The 22,914-nt window shown below is 41.4% G+C and overlaps 4 protein-coding genes across 4 annotated transcripts; 3 read left to right on the forward strand and 1 right to left on the reverse strand.

The window, feature by feature from the left end:
• Positions 1-377: 377 nt before the first annotated feature.
• LOC4334681 (probable glycerol-3-phosphate acyltransferase 3) lies at positions 378-5,899 on the forward strand. The gene is made up of 2 exons (XM_015773935.3): positions 378-1,218; positions 4,845-5,899. Exons 1-2 carry the CDS (start codon positions 475-477, stop codon positions 5,724-5,726), a joined length of 1,626 nt encoding a protein of 541 aa, XP_015629421.1. The 5' UTR covers positions 378-474; the 3' UTR covers positions 5,727-5,899.
• Positions 5,900-7,015: 1,116 nt separating this feature from the next.
• LOC4334682 (uncharacterized) lies at positions 7,016-12,960 on the reverse strand. Its single transcript, XM_015777027.3, has 10 exons — positions 12,814-12,960; positions 10,951-11,813; positions 10,549-10,678; positions 10,006-10,460; positions 9,822-9,902; positions 9,640-9,738; positions 8,721-8,879; positions 8,548-8,634; positions 8,339-8,410; positions 7,016-7,709 (listed from the first exon to the last, which is right to left on the reverse strand). The coding sequence occupies exons 2-10, from the start codon at positions 11,740-11,742 to the stop codon at positions 7,407-7,409; spliced, it is 2,178 nt and encodes a 725-aa protein (XP_015632513.1). The 5' UTR covers positions 11,743-11,813; positions 12,814-12,960; the 3' UTR covers positions 7,016-7,406.
• A 4,398-nt stretch (positions 12,961-17,358) lies between these two features.
• Positions 17,359-19,282, forward strand: LOC4334683 (short-chain dehydrogenase reductase 5). The gene is made up of 2 exons (XM_015774445.3): positions 17,359-18,170; positions 18,284-19,282. Exons 1-2 carry the CDS (start codon positions 18,118-18,120, stop codon positions 19,065-19,067), a joined length of 837 nt encoding a protein of 278 aa, XP_015629931.1. The 5' UTR covers positions 17,359-18,117; the 3' UTR covers positions 19,068-19,282.
• A 461-nt stretch (positions 19,283-19,743) lies between these two features.
• Positions 19,744-22,792, forward strand: LOC9267457 (tRNA:m(4)X modification enzyme TRM13-like). The gene is made up of 9 exons (XM_015773378.3): positions 19,744-19,949; positions 20,042-20,128; positions 20,215-20,511; positions 20,603-20,834; positions 21,333-21,390; positions 21,586-21,672; positions 21,799-21,930; positions 22,107-22,245; positions 22,459-22,792. The coding sequence occupies exons 1-9, from the start codon at positions 19,825-19,827 to the stop codon at positions 22,694-22,696; spliced, it is 1,395 nt and encodes a 464-aa protein (XP_015628864.1). The 5' UTR covers positions 19,744-19,824; the 3' UTR covers positions 22,697-22,792.
• The last annotated feature ends 122 nt before the right edge of the window (positions 22,793-22,914 follow it).

Raw genomic sequence — 22,914 nt, forward strand, 5'->3', positions numbered from 1 at the left:
TGCAAAACGATATGGTAATAATATATAATTAATTGAGTTTTAATTATTATAAATTTGAAAAATAGATTAATATGATATTTTAGAGCAACTTTCGTATATAAAGTTTTCGCACAAAATGCACCATTTAACAGTTTGAAAAGCGTGCCACGAGTATCCAAAATTTAATCCTCCCCGTACAGAAGAAACCAATCTCTATATGAAATAGATTCATATAGTAATATACATTTTATTCTTTTCATAAATATATGATTGATTTGATAAAAACACAATGACCAAAAGCATGCCAATTGCAGAGATAGTTACTCTCACTGGTCTCCCTCTCCCCTGCGGTGCCCCTGCCCGGCCGTCTATATATAATGTTAGTACAGGTGCAACACTAGCTCCCAATACAACTAGCTAACTTAATTAGTTGTTAATTAGAGTTTGCCCATGCTGCTTTAATATTCGCGCTCGATCGAACGAGTTGTAGCAGCCATGTCGTGGAAGGCCTTCACCAAGTCCCTCCTCTTCCACTCCAACAAGATCGTCAGGCGGCTCAAATCCTTCGTCCTCCATGCGCATCCTCCTCCGCCGCCGCCGCACGTCGTCAGGCGGCCGCCGTCGTCGGACGAGCTGCCGGCGGCGGCGGACGTGACGGTGTGCAAGGTGGAGGGCGGCCTGCTGATGTCGCCGTCGACCTTCCCGTACTTCATGCTCGTCGCGCTGGAGGCCGGGGGGCTCTTCCGCGGCCTCCTCCTGCTGCTGCTCTACCCCGTGCTGCTCCTGCTCGGCCATGACCGGGCCACCAAGCTCATGGTCATGGTCAGCTTCGCCGGAGTCAGGAAGGAGAAGGACGGGTCGCCGTCCTTCCGGGTGGGCAGGGCGGTGATGCCCAAGCTGTTCCTGGAGGACGTCAGCGCCGAGGTGTTCGATGCGGCGGCGCGGCGGCGGCGGCTGGTGTGCGTGAGCTCCATGCCGAGGGAGATGGTGGAGCCGTTCTTGAAGGAGTACCTCGCCGTCGACGCCGTCGTGGCGCCGGAGCTGAGGGCGTTCAGGGGGTATTACCTTGGCCTCGCGGAGTCCGACGGCGAGGTCATGCAGAGGCTGGACATGGAGGAGGTGATCGGGATGAAGGAGCGCGGCGGCGCCGGCGACGGTGACGGTGATGGACAGGTCACCGTCGTCGGCATCGCCGGACTCGGGAACTCGTTCCATCAGCTCTTCCAAAACTATTGCAAGGTAGGAGTGGAGTAATTCACTCGGAAAACTCAAATAATCCTTAAAGGGGATATCACTTAAAAAGTCATCAAAATTTTTAAAAAAATTTAGTAAGATAGGTCAGTATATGATTTGCCACTTCAATTCAAATTCAACTTATATAGATAAAAACAAAAATAATAAATTTAACTACGAAGTGAACACGTAATTCATAGTCAAATTTGTTATTTTTGTTTTATATTATATAAGTTGAATTTTAACTAATATGTTTACGAAAAGATATATTATATAGTGATCTATCTTAAAAGTATTTTTTAAAACTATAGGTACGCAAAACGAGTGATGTCCCTCGAGGGAAAAAAATCTACTTCCTAATTCACTCTACATGCATGCATGTGTCGTCACATGCAAACTACTTTACTCCACGTCAGCGTTATGCATGCATATCTCTTCGTAGCTACTACTCCGTATCTAGTGTTGATGATCAAAGCCAGAACTCCCTGACTTCACATTACAAGTCTTTTGATTTTTTTTTAAAAAAATTCTTTTGATTTAATTAAATTTATAGAAAAAAAAATTAGCAATTTACAACACTAAATTATTTTCATATAATTTAACATTGAATATATTTTGATATTTATTTTATATTTAAAATATTATTATATTTTTTCTATAAATTTAGTAACTTTGACTATGAAAAAAATAAACGACTTATAATATAAAACGGGGGAGTAGTAGTTAGTGATATGATACAGAGTTTAATTTGATTTGCATGCCTATATGCATATATATACTCACTTTATTTTTTTAATGCAATTGTGACGTTCACTTTAAACGTTTAACCATTTATCTTATTTAAAAAAATTACATAATTGTGCAAGAATATAATCATGTTTAATGTATATTTAATAATAAAATAAATAATTATTATATAATTTTGTTAATAAGACGAACGGTTAAACGTATGTCTAGAAGTTAATGGCATATCATATACTATTTATTAAGAAAAGAGTAACTGAAAGCTGTAGATAATATATTTTTTCGTATATTATACATTGGGTCTTGATCGATCTACATGTAGCTTTAATAGCTCTTCTTTTTTTCTAATTAATTCATCCCTCATTAATTACGTGATAATAAGTTTCTGTTGTCGGCCGGACTGTATATAGCGAGTTATGGGTAAGGTATGAATGCCGGTTTTCATTGAAATCTCAGTTTACGTACACACGGCCCAGAACGGTAATTGGCATGTTACTGAATTTTTGTCAGCAGAGCTACAGTTTATTCACCTCTTGTCTTGTAGTACCTATATATATGCCACTTTAAAATTAAATGCTTCTTTTAAGGCTATCTTCAAATGGTTTTCAACTGTTCATACTGGTAGTATGTAAATAACCATGCATATTTAAGAAGGTTAATTGGATTTATGTCATTATAAAAAATACCCTATTAAAATTTATCATTACAAAGGATGAAATTGGGTGATATAATGATTATTTTGCAAAGTTTAAACCATATCATTATGTAGTACGCAGTACATCTAGGATGTCTTTGTTCAAGTATTTTTCATATAGACTAAAATGCCCCTGCCATTCTTTTCATATGAACCGTATTTTCGTATATATGGCACTGATCGATTTTTTTTTCATCAATTAATTATAAGTCTCTGTTCACATCAACATCATCATTAAGAAAAGACCCGTGCATACAGTAGCTCCGCATCACTTCGTTATGAATCGACGTACGTTGCACGTTTATATTACTACTCTTATCAGATATAATTAAGAGCACTGTTTTATTCAGGTGAATCAAATCGTATTATTCACCCGACATGCATCCTACATATTTACTTCCGCTGTCCTAAAATAACATCGTGTTTACCCTCCTCCAGTTTATTCCAAATTAAATTTACTTTTAGCAATCATTGTATTAGAGTTTGTAAAAGTGAATAGTAAATACATTGAAACTAGATAAAATAAGAAACAATTATATTGTGATTTAATAAAATAGAACTATTTTAGTTTTTTTTGTCCTATTGATACGTGTGAGATTGATAAAAAATAAATTTATTTAGGGAGGTAGTATGCATGATCAGCTGCAGTGTTGATAAAATTAGTTTTACCAACAATAAGACACTGGTCAATTAATCTACCGACCGATTAAGACACCGGTCAAATTAATATTCGTACCGATCAAATAAATCTGCATAACCGATTAAGACATCGGTCAATTAATCTACCGATTAACTACCAGTTGTCGATCACTCTTTACTACACATCTTTCTCAACCATAAATTCGTAAGGATTTCTCATTCACGCCCATGCTTGTGCACAAACAGAATAAAATTTATTATCTACAATAGTATATACTACTACGTGATTAATAAATACATGTACATGTATATTTACATCTTACGAAATGAGCGTAGCTCAACTAGTTAGGGGCTGCTGATGGATGGCTTGCCACGCGCCTAGCACGGTCACCTCACCTCCTTACATCCCCTGTACGTTTGTACATACTTTTGCAGTGGTAGAGCTAACTCAAGGGCAGGTCGGGCGGTCGCTTAGGCTCTGTCGCTGGCGTCTCGGCTGTAGATAGCATTTGATGTCCCAAAAAATTAGTTGATTACTGAAAAACGCTAATACTTGTCTGGGCTTCATGGCATCTTTGCTCCACCACTGTACTTTTGTATACACACGTATAAACTGTGTACATGTATATATACCAAGTTTATACATGTATATATACTAAATTTATATGTATGTATACAAAGTATAAACTTCACATATACATCTACAAATTTTCTATATTTAGAAAAATTGTGTGTATACTTTTTAGATGTATAAAAAATACACATACGCATATAAACTTTATACTTCTATGTACAAATTATGCGTGTATGTATAAAAATAGAAAAAAAAGGCATGATCGGAAACTGACCAGACACGCAGTCGATCGCTAATTAGTAATTTTGTAACTGCGTGGGTTCCTTGTGGTGGAAACTGTCTTTCGGGTTCAATTCCTAGACTTAGCTCACGTGCTCGCATTTATAATTAATATTCTTTTCATTATAGGGATAGAGAGACGCTCGCGATGACTTTATCAATCTTAAGAATGTCGCTCAGTCTTTTTAAAAATGCTCACAGGGATAGAGTGTGCGCGTTTTTGTGTACGTCTGAGTTTGTTCCGTGTTTTAGAAAAATATTTACACGCTCAAATAATTAATATAAAGATTACATTTTTTTTAATCGGGCTAAAGATTTACTATTGATCCCGATACTTTTACTGTGGGTTAAAACGGACGCATTCATGGTGTTGAGGTGTTGTGCGATGGTACTGAACACATTGTGTACTCCCTCCATCCCATATAAAATCAAACCCTCGCATCCCTATATAAAGTTAGTGCAGAGTAAAAATGAACAAAATACTTTTTATTATTGAAAAAATAGTAATGGTGATAGATAGGTAAAGAGTATCGAAGGAATAAAACTTTTCATTTTACATGCTGAGAATAGATAAGATTGTACAAGTTTTTTTTGATAAAATTTAAGCTCTAGAAGTTGATTTTTTTTTTTTAGGGAGAGAGTAGAAAGGAAGATGCAAGATAGATTAATCAAGTGAGAATGGGCAAACATTAATGAATGCAGGAGGTGTACGTGGCGTCGGAGTGGGCGCGGCGGCGATGGCGTCCCCTCCATCCCCGGCGATACGCGAAGCCCCTCATCTTCCACGACGGCCGCGTCGCGTTCCGGCCGACGACGTCGGCGACGCTGGCCATGTTCGTGTGGCTGCCGCTGGCCGTGCCCCTCGCCCTCCTCCGCGTCGCCCTCATCGTCGTCGTCCTCCCCTTCTCCCTCGCCGCCCCGATCGCCGCCGCCCTCGGCATCCACTGCCGCTGCATCGCCGCCTCCACGCTGCGGGCCGCCGCGGTCTTGGACCTCTTCGTCTGCAACCACCGCTCCCTCCTCGACCCGCTCTATGTCTCCGCCGTCGCCGGCCGCGCCGACCTCGCCGCCGCCACCTACAGCATCAGCCGCCTCTCCGAGATCCTCGCCCCGATCCGCACCTTCCGCCTCACCCGCGACCGCGCCGCCGACCGCGCCGCCATGCAGGCCCACCTCTCCCGCTCCCGGCGCGGCGGCGGCGGCGGCGGCCTGGTGGTGTGCCCGGAGGGGACCACCTGCCGCGAGCCGTTCCTGCTGCGCTTCAGCCCGCTCTTCACGGAGCTCGGCGCCGACGTGCAGCCCGTGGCGCTGCACTCGGAGGTGGCCATGTTCCATGGCACCACGGCCGGGGGGTGGAAGATGCTCGACCCCTTCTTCCTCCTCATGAACCCCTCGCCGGCCTACGTCGTGCACTTCCTCGACCCCGTCGCCGGCGGCGGCGGCGGCCCGGAGGTGGCCAACGAGGTGCAGCGCCGGATCGCGGAGACGCTGGGGTACACCTGCACGGCGCTCACGCGGAGGGACAAGTACCTCGTGCTCGCCGGCAACGATGGCGTCGTCGCCAACAACAACAAGAGCAATTAATTTACTAATCAACTACTCTACTGTCTACTACTGTTGTGTACTCCACTACGTGGCTTGTAATTAGCATCCTTAATCCCGCAGTTAATTAAGGGGAAGTGTAAGACACACTGGTTGTACTCATCCAAATGCTCATATCAAGTTATAATGAACTGCGAAATTCGATTGCTGCTTCACCTTATATTCTCAGTTCTTTAGGCAGGTAGTAACATATTTCTTCTAGGGGCAATTGTGTTCTTATCCTCACTTTGAGTTGCAATTGTGATTTTACCCTAACTTTTTAGGGTTTGTGATTTTGCCCTCACTTTTTTCAAACGAAGCTCTGTTTTGCCCCTATTCTGTTAGCATCACTTAACAGCGTCAACTTAGCAGTAGAAGGACTTGTATACCCTTACACATTTGCCTCTCCTTTCTTGATATAATGCGTATATATTTCGAATTTGACCAAACTTTGACAAATTTTGGAAGAATTTAACATCATTTCTGCAGCATTTTCAAAGAACTTGCATCGGGTGCAAAAATTCACCAACAAGATTCATCACAGGAAGAAATCACCATTCACCAAACAAATCTCTCGCAGATACAAGACAGGAAAATGGGAAAGAAAACAGGGGATTTGCAGCAGATTTCCACCATGCACAAGATTTACTCCATTATGTCTCTTAATCCTGTATTTTCAATAGCGCTAGGCCTCCGTCCCTGCGCCGGCAAGAGGTTAGGAGCGCCAGCCCGCCGGCAGCAAGTCGTGCCTCCCTGCGTCCCTAGCCTGCGCTCCAGCCCGAGGTCGCCGCCGCGCCTGCCTACATCCTTTAACAGCGCCATCCCGCCGCCAAGCTACCTGCTCGCTGCTCGCTCGCTGGCTGGCTGACGGAGCCGCCGCTCCTCTCCGCCGCGCGCTGACCGCGGGGCCACCGGCCGCCGCGCCGCGCCTCCATGCACGCGCGACGCTGCCGCCGCAGCGCCTCCCTGCCCGCGCCCGACTCCGCCGCGCGCTATTCCGTGGCAGCTGGCCCCGCCGCCGCTCCTCCCTGCCGCGCGTAGCCGCCGCCACCGCCGGGTTTTGGAGTGGAAATCGGGATAGGGATTGGGGATTTGGTTCTTTCATTGAACCAAGGGTAAGGGTAGAATGGTCATTCAAAAATGATAATAACATTTTCTATCTTCGTTTAAATCTGAAATTCCGGACCCACCAAACTTCTATCAAAACCAAGGCTAGACGGCTGCTTTATTTCAGAAAAACAAGGGCAAAATCACAAACCCTAAAAAGTAGGGGTAAAATCACAATTGAATCGTAAAGCAAGGGCAGAAAGATTTCTATGTATCAACGAGACATCAGCAACAATGTAATATATCTGATGACAAGTGTATGGAAATTGTAGCTTGCGCTACCTGTCCAAACAATTCAATCATGTAGGCTCAACATATTTTGCGCTTTACATTCCAACAATCTTTGCCACATACATGGCCCTTTCTTCTCTTCTGATTTCTAATTCTCCATATGAAAAATCACAGCAAGATGAATCATGATTTTGAATGGCATCGCCTTAAAGCGAGTCAGGATGGTTGAGCATCTAGGACCCCTATTATTGGGGTGTTTTCCTGCATAACTATACCGAACAAACACCATATGTTTTACTTCTTTCTGCTCACAAAGAAGAATCGCCATTATCGGACCTTCTTCAGTTACCATTGCTTCTTGCCCTTCTTCTTTTTCTTACTACTGCTATTACTACCCTTGGCATTGCTTCCACTTCCAGGGGAAGGGGGCTCGTTTTGCGCGCCAAACGATTCAAACATGCCAGACTGCAGTGCATTCTGCAACCACTCGAAGAACTCCTCTTCATCGATTCCGCCATCCATGTTTACACCATTAGGGATCCCTCCACCCCTCTGCGCCGAGGTGCTCCCCTTGCCACTATTCTGCTTTAACAAGCTGGCATTGACATGGAAGCTCGGCTTGTGAGTGTTCGCGGGGCATCTCATTCCCTGAAGAACAGAACAGTTGCATATCAATTCATAAATCTCTATTTTCTCTCTGCTCAATAGGCAGAGACAATTTGTCGGTGCATCACATTGTTGGATAACTCCATTGGGCACCTCAACCAGTCTATGTGTTTGTGTGTTACTGTGAATAGTGTAATGTTTTCCTATCCATAACACAAAGGCCTTACATGGAGAGTAGAGAAATCCCCCCCCCCCAGTACTACTTTTTGCCAGATCTTCAAGTTGATATTAGTAATCGTTAGTCTTAAAAAACAATAATAATTGTTCTCCTTAATGTCCCTGCTCACAGTTTTAATGACCTAAAACAAAGCTTTCAGTGGATGAAATAATTTAGCATTTCGGCAATACTGCATATAGTACTCATGTTGCATAGCATCTGTATACGTTTTAAAGCGCAGAACTACATGATAGTGTATTGTATACCGTACAGACCAGAGATCATAGCTATGAGCATTCAACATGCAACCCTTGCTGTATATTGTCTTGCATGAACATTGTTAGAAGAATAAAATAGATAAGGCCCTTATGTACAAAACAAGCCACCATGTTGGAGCAATATTAAACAAGCAACTGAACGAATCAGAAATTTCATTGAAGAATATCTGAATTACCTGACAGGTGAACCACTCGGTGACATCGAAAATGATGCTTTCAGCACAAACATATGCATGAGGCAATTCAGGCTGCATAACAATAAACAACATTACATGACAGTCATAGCACATTTTTGATCGCTAGTTACCACACAAATAATTCTTCTTAGTTCAAAAAGAAGCTGAATTTTCAGTATTGGGCAAGGGCTCGAATAACCTGACATTACCTTGTGCAGCAACCCAAATAGAACTGGTTGAAAAGACTGCTCAACCCATCCATCCCCATCTTTAGCTTGGTGAAAATCATTGCAGTCCTATGGTGCAGAAAACACAGAAGTTTCATAACAGATTTGAAGCATGGTATCAAAAGTAAAAACAACCACATGCCAAAAGAAAATACCTGACACCATCTAGCTTGCGATTTAGCTCTTCCTGTATAAATCCACAGGTGGAAGTCACCACATTTCTTGCAGGCTATTCTTCTTGATAAACCATAAGGTCCTTCATCAACACCTTCAGAAGGGCTAAACCCTTGTCGAAAAATACCACTTCCTCCTTTCTAGCAATTAGAGAGAAAACAAATAAGAAAAGAATATCAAGCCAACCAGAAGAATAACCAGTTACAAGGAAGAGGACAGATTAAAGCAACTGATAGGAAACCAGGAAGAATATGCCCAATCCAAAAGAGCAGTTTCTTTGCAGCACATACTACTAAAATACTATTGGTACAAGTAAAACCATGTGTGCATACTGACACTTCCTTCAGACCATCTTTAGTGAATTGACTACAGAACAAAAAAAACATTTGATGGTGGTAAGCCAAAATTTTGCTTTTGGCAGATGCAGTGCTTGACAAGATTGCAAGTATAACACCATTTCAACTGCCAAAACTACAATTGCCAAATGCCGCATATGAATCTACCATTGAGCTATAACAAGAATCCTGCTCCAGTAACACAAACTGTTAATCTATAACATGAATCAGACAAAGACCAATTCAGTTTCACCCAGGACCTCAGGCAGGCTCATCCTCTTGTTTGATACTTAAAGATATGTATATATATATAATTACTTTAGTTATGCAATGCAAGCTATTCCACATGCGCTTCAAAATCATTTGGACAACAAAAATTGAGGATTCAGTCCAGCTAAACTAGACAGTTTTCATCCGATAAGAGCCAACCAAAGTTCATGGGCTATCAGCAGTTGCAAATAGTTCTCAGCATGCTGCTTGGAACTACTTTAAAGAAAGAAGATTTAGGAAAAAAAATATAGCAAAGCACAAATGAACACTCAGAAAAAGGAATATCTAATAAGACCTTTTGAGAAGCACTCTGAAACCGTCTGAAGTAGTTCAAAAGCTCCTCCCTCCTTAGCTCATCATCATATGTCTTCCGTTTCAAAGAATCAAGAAGAACCTGTGTATTTTGAATTGGGGCCTCATTAATATATAGGATATTTATCAGATATGCGGTTAACTCAACAAGAAATACATGCAAACCTCGTATGCATTTTGAAGTTTTTTAAATGCATCAGCAGCTTTATCATTGCCCATGTTCTTATCAGGGTGGACTAACATAGCCTGCGAAATTATTAAATTTAATTAACAAATAACTTTACATACTACAACTTTGCAGAACATGAACAGTCTGGTGCACAATGATGGTTAATGTTTATAGTATCACCTTTTTCTTGTATTCTCTCTTGAGTAATGATACATCTATATTTTCATAACGATGGAAGCCTAATGCTGAATAGTGATCAGTGCAGTTCAGTAAACGAGACACTTCATCTTCAGAGGTCAACTCTTTCTCAGCTCCACTAGTTGAAGGATCGCCAGGGCCCCGATCTGATGGTTGAGCATACTCGGACTGTGAGGTATTATCTGCTGATGATTGTCGAAATTCTCCAAAGAAGCCTGATTTGCCTGAATTTTGCTCAGAGTTCCTTGAAGAGCCAGCAGATTTGTTATTGTCTACATTGTTCTTTAGGAGTTGCACAAGAACATCACTTGAAATGAAAGATAAGTTCAGGCTCAAAAGTAACCCAAGCCATCCAACATAGTTTTTTGCACAATACATTGAATATAGGCAGGTGACAAGCAATGCAAAACGTTCATGCTTCAGGAAAAAGGAAGCACCTGTGATTCAAGAAATATTACAGCATTCTTAGACATTCTCAAGTGCTGGATATACTTGACTAATAGTAAACAAACTGTAGAATATTACCTCCGAGAATTATGATGCCGCTTGTTGTCCAAAAGCTTCCATACAGCCACAAAATCACCACTGCAGCCACTGCGATAACCAGAACAGCAAAACCAAGACCAACAAAGGCAACTACAGCAGCAGCAATTACCTGGGTCACAGAGAGAATAGAATTGATGAATGTTTTCGAAAATATGTCAGGAGCATCTATTTCCATTTCATAATTCAAACTTTCACTATTAATGCCCATTAATCTATACTCATTGCATTATTTCATCATAGTTATGTTGTTTTGTGGAGAAAAACCGAACTGTAGGCAAGAACTGTACAACAATAATATCTCTTGGTTGCATCATGCAACATAGCCTAGTAAACATTCACAGCAGAGGCAACTCAAAAGGCAAAAGGATAGCTGAATCATACCATTAATATTAGCATTTTCTTTAGTCCAATCATTGCAAAAACTGATAGTGTACTGCACCAAAGTACTGTAAGGAGTGAGTTTGTCCCTAGGCGTAGCAAAGAATCGAAGCCCCTTATGTTGCAGTTGAACCAAACTGCCAACAAGAGCAATATCAACTTTCCAGCACTAAACATCCATGCCCGACAAATAGGATAAGTATACTTAATTTTGCTGCGGACATAGTCATGCCCCTTGTGCACAATAGCCATGAAAGTTGTGATTGCTGGCCTATTTCTCTCAAGTAGCAATTTGCTTTCTTCTATTATATACATCACGGAAGCCCTAAAAATGGATGCAGCCATGCAAGCTATGCACCTGGTCTTCTCCAAAACTTTTTCTGCAAAAACTGGCATTGGGGTTTGTTCTATCGATGAGTTTTTACCACATCCACGCCGTGATGATCTCTTGCTATCTCTTCTTGCTTTGGAAGTGCTGGATGATAACTCATTGTCATTTTCTCCTGAATTACCTATATCATAATTGGTGTCCACTGACTGCTTTTTTGAGGCTCTGTCATCTGATTTGCCAGAGGATGAAATGCCATTGCTTCTGTTATTCTTCTTGATACCTTTTGTTTTCTGGCCATAGTTTACTCCAGAAACATTTGAACCACCTTGAACATGTGAACTTCGATTTTCACCATCCATCACATCACTTTCTGGTGTATTTAGTACCTCACAATTAGCTGCATTTTGTCGGTTAGGTGAAGCATGATTCAGAACACTTTTACTTTGACTTCCTTTTCGGGCCATGGTTTCAAAGTAGATTCAAAGCTTAGGCAATGTTATACAAATCTGTCCATATTTCCTTGGTAAAACAGTACCTATGGGTACAAAAAGACATGCCATAAGGATGGATATAAAATAAACCTACTAGAAAATATGTGCCATGCTTTAGTGCTCCATATAATAAGAAGTTTATTAATCTCTAAGCACATAAATAGTCACTGGGACTCAAATGCAGTACATGCACTCAGCAAGAGACAATTGCATGTGACTGTCAGCAGGTTAATGTAGTCGGGTGCGAATTACATTGAAAGGATAGCATATTTAGAGGGTATATCGATTACTTAATGCAGTCTCATCCATTAGACATAGTAAAAGTGTGTTAACGGAACCTACATCAATGAGTGACAGTAAATTGTTGGCATTCATCCCTTGAGCAACAAACTGTATTGAACAAATTTTAGCCCCAACCAATCACAAGAGAAACATGAAATTGAAGTCATGGCTGAGAATTAAGAATAGTTGGTTTAGGATGACAACAGAAGTGTATTTTGATTAACTAATTTACACCAGAATAGGACAGAGCTAATTTTACATTTCAGTGTTTAGTGTTTTGTCGCGATGCCCCGACTCATTAGTAACCGAATTTTCATTCGAGGTTAGTGCAAGCCCTTTTCTACTAAAAGAGTACCAAAGCAAAGACCTAAAAGCATTAGTAACAGAATACTGATTCGAGGTTAGCGCAAGCCTTTTCTACTAAAAGAGTATCAAAGCAAAGACCTAAATAAAGGCAATAACAACCATAAAAGGGTAGGTTGCACAAGATATTTGTATAATACATTCAGAAACCTATTATTTGATAAGCCACCCAATCAAAAACACGAGGATATAACGCAGTGGCGGATCTAACAACGGACATGGCCACATGGGGGTTCAGTCGAACCCACGAAAAATTTTGGGAGCAAAGAAACTGTTATTAGTACTGAGTCTAACGCAAATTTCTAGAACAGAAGCTAGGGTTAATACAAATTCGAGAAGAAAAAAAAAGTGGGTGGGTAGAGAGAGAGAGATGAATGAGGAAGAGGACGGGATGCTCACCGGGATGCGATGCGGCGGAAGCAGCAGGGCGGACGGACGACGGCGCCGCTGCTCGCCCGCTCGCGGTGGCGGGACGGATGGGGATCGGCGGTGGCGCAGGCGGCGGCGGGCGAAGTCACTCACGAGGAGTCGACGCCGAGAGGGGACGGGGGAATTTAGGATTTCTGCGGGGAAAATATCCTCGACGCACCGCACTGCACGACGCCACGATTTGCTCTTTTTTTCTTGGGCACAATTACGCAAGGATGCCCGAGAATATGAGATATTGGTATTTTGGTATCTGTCTTACTCCCTCCGTCAGCATTTTAAGTGTCGCCATAGTTTTCTACTCTCTCCGTAAAATAAAAAAAAAGATAAACTTTGATTTTCCGTGTCCAACGTTTAACTGTCTGTTTTATATGAATTTTTTTATAATTAGTATTTTTATTGTTGTTAGATGATAAAACATGATTAATACTTTATGCGTAACGGACGGTCAAACGTTGGACACGGAAACCCAGGGTTTGTCTTTTTTTTTGACGGAGGGAGTACATCTAACTTTAATCATATATCGTATTTAAAAAAATTAAAAAAATGAAAACTATAAGTCATGAGTAAAGTACTCCTCCTTCCTAAAATGATCATCATATATCTTTATACACCAAGACCAATGATAATTTAAATCACATCAATCAAGACACCATGCACACATTCTCCTATAATACATGCATCGATTAAACACTATACCAATTACACCTTAGCATGTACATATTCTCCCATGTTGCATTAATTGTATTTTGATAAAATCTGTATCCATACGGTTATATGATAATCAATTTGAGAAATTTTGAATTCCATTATATGATGATCAATTTGGAAATGAAAGAGTACTATTCATGTTTTATCATCTCATAAAAACAAAAATACTAATCACAAAAAAAATAAAATAAAACAGACAATCAAAGTTGGACACGGAAATTCATGGTTGCACTTAAAATAGGACAGAGGAAGTAAGTTTTTGTTATTGATTAATAGTATTATTTTTTTTCTCTTTTGCTATATGTTAATTTATTTTTTTCCTTTTGATAAAATGCATAATTATTGATCTGCCACCAGGGAAGCATAAAGGGTAACACTTATTCATACTCAATTTTATCCATCCCATAATTGAGTATTACTCATCAATGGGTAAGTGAAGAGACAATACAAATTTTAAATATAAAAATAAAGTCCAAGTAGAAATATAATTTTTAAAAAATAGAATAAAAAATAAAATAAAATAATTGACCATGTAGAAATGGTTCAAAATTTATACAAAGTTGCTCCTCTATATAATAAATCATCTCCCGAATTTTAATCAGTTTTTTTTAATATGAACATTAGTTTAAAAATTTTAGGTCTAAATTTTACACATAGCAAATGGGTTCATATAAAATGGACAAAATGAGTAATACCCTCACTATATCCAAAATTTAAATGGATATATTTTTTTTATCTATCCCCTATCCAAATAAGGTTGTGTTGCACAATGGGGTTAGGAACCTCTCCCCCACAGCACGCAAAACAAAACGGTGTATTGTTAGCTTAAAAAACTTAAAATGGATTGGCATGATGGGCCTGTTCACTTAAAAAAAGTGGCTACATTTAGTTTGCTGCCAAATTTTAGTAACTATATAAGAAATCCTACTAAAATTTTGGCAAGTTGCCAAAATGGTAATGCCAAAATTTGGTAAGGTTTTTTTTGGCATCAAAGTGAACAGGCCCGATGTCTTAAGCCAACTTTTCTCTCTTTTTTTGCAAAAAAAATAACTGCATTTAGCAGCTTGAAAATTAGCAGCTTGAAAATCATGTGCATGAAAACGAGAAAATAGAAGTTGTGAAAATGGTGAAATAAACTCAGTCTAATATGAATATGAATATAGGGATACCCAAGGATAGGTCTAGGTAGAAAAATGTGGTTGGGATGGATGAGGAAAAAACTTGTGAGTTGGCATACCCATTTTATGATTATATCAAATTCATAGTCCCATGAACCATCCAAACATAGTATGTTACTATGTTTCAAATTTATGTAGGATTTGTCCATATATGACACTCCAATCCTCTATTTTTTTTTTCATTTTCTTTTGCATTTTTTCAAATCACATGTTCCATAGAAAGCCTTTAGGTATAACAACATCTTTGGTACTCTATCTAGTCCAGAAAATATTTCTGAATACAAATATAAATGCTTAAAAGAGAAGGAAAAGATGTATGGGTAAAAGGAATACAAAGCTCAAACAAAGTCGTGTTTGTAGTATCATCTTTACTTCCAAGTAAAATATTGAACGGTTTTATTAAGAAAAGGCAATGTGGTTACCTAAGGGCTGACAACATAGTTGATTAGTTATTGACGCAATAGCCCATTAGCCCTAGAACTAGAAGGCCAGCCTATAGCGGCCAGCCCACACCTGTCTTGTTTATGACATTATATTATATCTTTTATGACTACCATGGTTTTTCTTACCAACACTAAATTGCATCCTCTCCTATTCTCACTAGGAAGCAGTGTAAAAAGTTTTCATAGCAAAAACTAAAGTTTGCTTCTTATAGTCGTCACTTGTCATGACAATGTTAGATTGATCTGAATTTTACAGTTATCTATACACTAACACCAAGGAAGATGTGAATTCTACAGTTATCTATACCCGTTGCAATATGTATGCCCTACTATACATTACTATAAGTCAAATGCATCATACTTCCTCCGTCTCATTTTAAATGCAACCATAAGTTTCCACGCTCAACTTTGATCGTCCATCTTATTTGAAAATTTTTTATAATTAGTACTTTTGTTGTTATGAGATGATAAAACATGAATAGTACTTTACTCGTGACTTATGTTTTAAATTTTTTTTAAAACAATTTCAATTAAGACGGACTGTTAAAGTTAGGCGCGAAAAACCATGGCTGCACTTAAAATGAGACGGATGGAGTAATATTATACTACCTCTGTTGTTTTTTTTCTAATTGACGTTGGTTAGTTAAAAAAATAGGGAGTATAATTTACTAATCATTTAGACAGATGAATTGTGTAGGATAAACCTGATCATTGAGTCCAGTGAGCAGAGTCGCATCCATCAATTCCAACACGTTGATTCGTTTAGACCGACAGTGGCAAACTAACAGCTACTTACATGAATGCATGAACATTGAACAGTACAATAAGGCTACATAGTACAATACAATGTATATACGTTGTCGCTGCTGACATAAGTGGCAAGGCAAAGAACCTGTGTTCATAGGATAATAAATCCCACAGCTATTTGATCAAGACGTGTCAAGGTAGTTAGCCTCAATGATTTTTCTAAATGGTCCTAGCTTAACCGATTTTTGGACATATCGAAGATAATATCAACAACACTGTGTAAATAGTTACTATGTCTACGTATAATGTGGAAAAAATGGTAGTTGGTACTAGTAGACAACAACCAAATAGTGTTGGTGTTTTGGTTTACTTAATTTCTTTTAGTGCATAACTACCATGTCCCTTTTGTTTCAAATCCTTCCATAGTCTGAGTGCTTTTCAAAGCATTTCGTCATTAAATGCAAAGAAACTCTGGCTGGTAATAACCAATAGACATTGAGGTAACAGCTCACCTTTGCTGGTCCATATATATCTATCTGAACTATTGCTTCAATTTGCAAAAATTCAATTCCAAGTGTGTTAGTTTTCCCCTATTTTCTTCTGAAAGATGTCTGCTGGTCCTGTCACATGTATGGTCCATCCATGCAACTCAGTTCAAGTGCTATATACTGCTTTGAAAGTCTACTTACAAAGCACACTGCTACTGTGTAATTCTTTAATCCGAGAATCAAACTTTTGCACAGGAAAAGGAACTGTGCTCCTTCTGAAAACATTGCATTCTTCTAGTAGTTCAAACTTCAAATGATATGGTCATTCAGTCATTCAGTGCGATAGAAGTCAATTCTGAAGCAAAAGTCTTGTGCTTTGACTACTGCAAATGATCCTACTGGCAGATGAAACCAAGGGAGCTGTCATATCAGCAGGGTCAGAGAGCCAATAACTAATCTGAAGCTAATTGACTTTGGGAGATAGCATTAGCAGCAGTGCAAACAATTAAACATGCCAGTGCGAGAAAACTGGCGTGAGATCCAATAATTGCGGCCATTGACCATACCACATTACAGACAATTCACTATTGTCGTTCTCTGAACAATACCTGTAGTATCTATTATCTTTTCTTTTCTTTTCTTCTGTCAGGCAATCAGTCACCAACAGGCAGCATCTAACAGTAACGGTAACAGTAAAGTTAGTAAGACAGGCACCGACAATATAGTTATACACAGCCTAAATCAGAATTTTAAAACTTAATTTTACAGTTGATTGGAGGTTTTTTCATTGTAGTTTATTTTTAAGTACTAGCTTTTAAATCGCTAAGTTCGTAAATATAAAAGTTTTGCATATAAATTATTTTTGGTTGCTTGTTTATTTTTTCACGCTTATCAGTCATAAGCAAACTTACGAGAGTGGAATGCTTCAGCAACAATTACAAGCAAGAACAGAAATCCCGGCAAGCTTCGCGTTCGATTGACTGCATCTTTTCCTGAAAGTGAACATGCAGTGCATGGAGTTTCTTGCAGGATCAGGATGCAGCATTGCATTGCAGCCGACCCTGTCGTGGAGTAATCATTAGCAGTAGAAATGAAGGCAGCGACCCAACCCAAATCCAACTCTAGATTTCCTCCTCTTATCCTTTCTGTTCTTGAATTGATCTTGTTAAGCTCATCTTCTCATCCGCTAATGACAGTGATGGTAAGCAAAGCGCCATGAGCATTGGGACCGGATTTGCAACGCGAGATGATTAGGGTTCATGGTGTTCCCCACATGACAGCGTGCTTGGATCAACCGCTTTTGTCTTCTCCAGCTCAGCTCGTCTTCTCCGCTTCATCCATCTATTATAAAACTGAAACTCTGATGAGTTTTTCAATGCTTCCATGTCTATTGTTTCTCTGGGATTTGTCTGTCTGATGATCTCACTGGATTTGGAAACGCCGTGTTCTTGGATACTCGTTTTTCGTTTTTTTTTTAGTTGTGCTGCTACCTAATTGATGAAATATTGAATTGAAGGTTTGAAGGATGTGGCATTCTGTTGATTTGGATTAATAATAGAATTGGGTTTTGGAGTATTTTATACTCGTCGTGTACGGATATATATGCCCATTCCTCTGAATTTTAAAAAGAATTTTGCTTTTGAGTAAAATATTGGCATAGTTGACGACTTTTAAAAGCGAATTGAGCACTATATAAACAACCACATCCCGATGCAGAAGGCAGACACGAAACAGCTTTTGCATTGCATCATGTCGAAGACAAGGTGAGTCACTCGCAGCTACTAGTAGTTTTTTTCGTTTGATTTTTTTTTAGATTTGAGGATGTTGGATTGGTTTGGGTCGAATTCGTTTGATGGATTTGAGCGGGGGCGTGCAGGATGGACGGCAAGGTGGCCATCGTGACCGGCGGCGCGAGCGGCATCGGCGAGGCGGCGGCGCGGCTGTTCGCGTCGTGCGGCGCGACGGTGGTCATCGCCGACGTCCAGGACGAGCTGGGCGAGGCGGTGGCGGCGTCGGTGGCGGGGGGCGGGTGCCGGTACGTGCGGTGCGACGTGACGGACGAGGCGCAGGTGGAGGCGGCGGTGGCCGCCGCGGTGGCGGAGCACGGGCGGCTCGACGTGATGGTGAGCAACGCCGGCGTGCTGCTCCCGACGGGGCCCGTCGTGGACATGGACCTCGCGGCTCTGGACCGGGTGATGTCGGTGAACTTCCGCGGCGCGGCGGCGTGCGTGAAGCACGCGGCGCGCGCCATGGTGTCGCGCGGCACCCGCGGCGCCATCGTGTGCACGGCGAGCGTGGCGTCGTGCCAGGGCGGGTTCGGGCCGGCGGCGTACACGGCGTCGAAGCACGCGGTGCTGGGGCTGGTGCGCGCGGCGGCCGGCGAGCTCGGGCGGCACGGCGTGCGCGTGAACTGCGTGTCCCCCGGCGGCGTGGCGACGCCGCTGAGCTGCGGGCTGACGGGGATGAGCCCCGAGGAGATGGAGGCGGCGGCGGAGCCCCACAACGTGCTCCGCGGGAAGGTGCTCAAGGCGGCGGACGTCGCGGAGGCCATGCTCTTCCTCGCCTCCGACCAGGCCGCCTTCGTCAGCGGCCACAACCTCGTCGTCGACGGCGCCACCACCGCCGTCAACTACGCCGTGCTCCAGTCCGTCGGCCTGTGACACGGACCGACGCCATTAATTTAATTTAAAAGAAAAACATATCTTTACGATAAATTTTACCGCGTTTTGACTGGAAAGATGATCCCTTTTTCTTATTAGGCGATCAATGGTGACGTGGTGTCATAGCATGTGGTTTGTAAAATTGTGTTTGTTCGTTTGTAATATTATATGTTGGTTGCCATTGCATCTCATCATGATGCAACCTTTTGGACTCAGTGGAGCATGTTTTCATGTAACAATTTTTGAGTTTTGAATTTGTAAATTTGTCTGACATAATTTGTGTTTATGTCTCTTCTCGGTTAGTTCTAGTATCGCTCTGCGAATGAAAAATGGCTATTGTGTTTTTCAATCTACTCCCTCTATCTCTTTTTATTTTTAACGTGGATTAGTTAACCGGTGTCAAATAAATGAGAATGGAGGAAGTATCTATTTTTTTCATTTGACGTTGGTTAGTTTATTAGTGCGCGGTGTTAAATAAATGAGAATGGAGGGAGTAATCTAGTAATATTTTTTTAACGTCAAATTTATAAGGGATATGTAGCGGTACGATAATCTGATTTTGTGTCAAACGTGGAGGACACCTTCACATGTTCGAATTCACTCGAAATTTATTTTTTTAAAAAAAAACAAATTCATAAGATGCAAATTTAGCAATGACGTCACGCATTTCCCCTTCGGTTGTGTTCACACCGGGGGTCTGCACTTCTGCTCCCTCTCCGCCTCCGGCGTCTCCCGCTCGCCGCCGCCGCTGTCAGAGATGGGCCGTGCTCCGGCGAAACGGAAGCCCTCGTCGCCGCCGCCTCCTCCGCCTCCGGGCCGTTGCCACTTCTGGCTCCCTAACAAGCGCCGCCACTGCGCCAACACTCCGCTCCCAACCTCTCAGTAAGCAGCTCTCCGAGTTACCTTCCTGCTTAACCCCTGAACCCTAACCCTAACCCTAACCCCCATCGCCGCCTCCTCCCCCTCCTCCTCAGGTACTGTGGGAACCACCTCCCGGATTCCGCCTCCGATGCCGGTGCGCCCTTCCGCCGCCTTGTCCCCTGCCCCGTCGACCCCTCGCAGTAAGACCCCCCAAAATCCTATACCACCGCCAAGTGATCTCCATCACCAGCGTCCCTATCCGCTAATGCCGCCTTGTCTTGGGCAGCACCGTGCTCGAGGAGAACCTGGAGGCGCACGTCGGCAAGTGCCCCCTCAAGAAGCAGGCCGCGGCGCTCGCAGCGCAGCCGTTCTACTCCAAGGGCATCAACTCCGGTGGGGGAGAAGGCGGTGGGGGTGTCACCTCGGCCGCTAAGCGTGCATTGGTGCACAAGCTCACCAAGGATGAATTGCGCGCCTTGATTGAGAAGATCAAGTTGGCGCATGCGTCGGCGGCCATGGCAATGCGTGATTCATTTCTTGTTACAGATGCTTGCGACAATTGGATGAGGAACCAGGTTGATAGGTGTGTGTGCTTACCACTTTTGATGGTGTAAGGGTTGGATTTTTTTGAGGATTTTGTAGTGAGGAGTGATTTAAGCTGGTGTGTTGGGCAGGAAGGTGCCATACCAGGAAAAGCATGTCACGCAGCAGGCATCCATCATTGGCAATATGGAGGCATTTGGTTTGCTGCAGAAGGGAGGTGAGGTGGCGGAGGAGAATGGTGTGAAAAATGCTCCGGCAGTGGTGGAATTCGGAGCAGGGAGAGGGTACTTGACTCAGATGCTGGCAGACTGCTACGGGATTAGGAATGTTTTCTTGGTTGAGAGAAGATCATACAAGCTCAAGGTCAGTTTCTCTGTTCATATTGCCTCAGGATGATATCTACTTTGAGCTTGTCAAACATGGACAGTTGCCATTGGTTATTCGACCTTTTGAAATCAATTTCAGCTTATTTTTCATGTAGAAATTTAGAAGGACATTACTTATTTCTGTGCCAGATTAGAATATATCTGCAATTTATTGGCTTGCTATTATGCTCAACAATAGTTAATTCAGTATTTTGTGTTCGTTGTTTAAGATGTCTCAACTTTAAGTATGAAGGCATGTATAGGTTGTTTACAGTGATTTTGAATTTAATGCACTGTCCTATCTGTGTCTAGTGCCTTATGAAGTTTGAGTTTGTTTCGACACATTGTTGCTGTATTCCTCATGATTTGCAGTAAAACTTTTATTGTTTTGTTATTTTCTGAAAGTGCTTGTTGTGTTAAATCTAATTTCAGCTTAGGTTGGTTCTTTGACTGCTCTGTTGTTGCCCTGTTTCTTCCTTTTCTCTGTACTTTCTAGGCTGATCGAAGTTTGCGACAAAATGAAGGCGTTACTTTGAAGCGTTTGAGAATTGATAGTAAGATTTCTTTTCATTCTTTGAAGTGGTTTTTAGGCACCTTTGGTGCTGAAGGCCAAATGTGTTTGTTATCAGTTCACTTATATGCATGTGTGGGTGGTCTCTGTGTTCTTAAAACGAATTGTCACATTCATACCCTGTGATTTGAGATAGTAAGAGATATAAGCACTCATAAGAAACATAAACACAATGCAGTTGAAGATTTGAACCTTCAAGGAATAGAGGCATTGAGTGGACTTCATTATCTAGCAATTGGAAAGCATCTATGTGGACCTGCAACAGGTGGTTCTAAGTTCTAACATATGAAATTTATTCATGGATTTTATACTCCGACAAACTGATGTATAATACATGACAATGAGATTAACTGATTGCTTGATTGTATATAATGAATATTGTCCTCTCCAGATATGACCATGATGTGCTGCCTTCATGAACGGTATAACCAGGCACATGAAAAAGAATATGGCAAAAGCAATCTATGTGGCCTTGCTTTGGCCACCTGCTGCCACCATCTGTGCCAATGGAATCACTATGCAAGTAAATTTTTTTTTGCCAGCCAATGCTGCTAATTATTTTTGTTTAGGATGTATCGTGCGATTATGTCGCTTACAGCTTTGACTACTTTATATAATATTATACCGTCCTCCTTTGAAAATTGCAGTAAAACCTTTAGATTTTCTTCTTAGAGAATAATGTTCCTGTTCTCATTGCAGATAAGACATTCCTCTCAGGGTTAGGGATTACAGAGGAAGATTTCCATACCATGACTTGGTTTAGCAGCTGGGCTGTGGATGGTGATCACAGCTCCCCGGATTCCTCTTTAGAGGTTGAAGACTCATCTGTAGAAGACAGGTAAGAACCATTAGTTGAACTAAGCCTTAGTTTTCTTCTACATTCTGATAGCTATAAAAGATCATCTGTTCAAATCTTGGTGGGAAGTATCACCCTTTTAAATTGTTATGATGCATCATGTATGGGCAAAAACATGGTACAGTTCGTTTTCTTGAATCATTCTCGAATGGTGTCACGGAAGCTTAATATGTTTGTCGCTACGTTTTTTTACAGGTGCGGAAAAGCAGAGAAGTCTGATGTGGAGGTCAGCGGAATCGATAGACTCATCCGAAGTATACCAGCAGGGGAGAGAGCTGCCTTGGGGTTTATGTGTAAAGATATTATTGATACTGGTAGGCTATTATGGCTTAGAGAGAAGGGTTTAGATGCAGATCTTGTAAGCTACGTCCCATCAAATATTTCTCCAGAGAATCACTTACTCATTGCAAAATGTACGTCTTTATCAGGATGAAAAAGAAGCTTACATGTTCCATTTTGAACCTGATTAAGTTCGCAAATTTTGGTTGTATAATTTATGACATATGGTGCTCATCAGTTCAGTGAAAAATTAGGTGTGCAAGCCAAAAACATCCGGAGAGCATGCTATATCTCCATGTGAAATTTCAATATGAGAGCAGTCTCCATGTGAAATTCCAGTATTGAATCACATTTTGAATGATACATAGTGCT

This window comes from Oryza sativa, chromosome 3, assembly GCF_034140825.1.
Source record: "Oryza sativa Japonica Group chromosome 3, ASM3414082v1".
Taxonomy (NCBI): Eukaryota; Viridiplantae; Streptophyta; class Magnoliopsida; order Poales; family Poaceae; genus Oryza; species Oryza sativa.

What these genes read in the sequence shown, in the direction of transcription:
- LOC4334683 (XM_015774445.3), top strand. Translation starts at nt 18,118, where the DNA reads ATGCAGAAGGCAGACACGAAACAGCTTTTGCATTGCATCATGTCGAAG. An exon ending in TGCATCATGTCGAAGACAAG is followed by an intron (nt 18,171 to 18,283) that starts GTGAGTCACTCG and finishes GGGGGCGTGCAG; the next exon opens with GATGGACGGCAAGGTGGCCA.
- LOC4334682 (XM_015777027.3), bottom strand. Translation starts at nt 11,742, where the DNA reads ATGGCCCGAAAAGGAAGTCAAAGTAAAAGTGTTCTGAATCATGCTTCA. An exon ending in CGCAAGCTAGATGGTGTCAG is followed by an intron (nt 8,635 to 8,720) that starts GTATTTTCTTTT and finishes TCTGCACCATAG; the next exon opens with GACTGCAATGATTTTCACCA. An exon ending in TATTTGGGTTGCTGCACAAG is followed by an intron (nt 8,411 to 8,547) that starts GTAATGTCAGGT and finishes ATTGTTATGCAG; the next exon opens with CCTGAATTGCCTCATGCATA.
- LOC9267457 (XM_015773378.3), top strand. Translation starts at nt 19,825, where the DNA reads ATGGGCCGTGCTCCGGCGAAACGGAAGCCCTCGTCGCCGCCGCCTCCT. An exon ending in GAAGCGTTTGAGAATTGATA is followed by an intron (nt 21,391 to 21,585) that starts GTAAGATTTCTT and finishes AACACAATGCAG; the next exon opens with TTGAAGATTTGAACCTTCAA. An exon ending in GACTCATCTGTAGAAGACAG is followed by an intron (nt 22,246 to 22,458) that starts GTAAGAACCATT and finishes GTTTTTTTACAG; the next exon opens with GTGCGGAAAAGCAGAGAAGT.
- LOC4334681 (XM_015773935.3), top strand. Translation starts at nt 475, where the DNA reads ATGTCGTGGAAGGCCTTCACCAAGTCCCTCCTCTTCCACTCCAACAAG. An exon ending in TCTTCCAAAACTATTGCAAG is followed by an intron (nt 1,219 to 4,844) that starts GTAGGAGTGGAG and finishes TAATGAATGCAG; the next exon opens with GAGGTGTACGTGGCGTCGGA.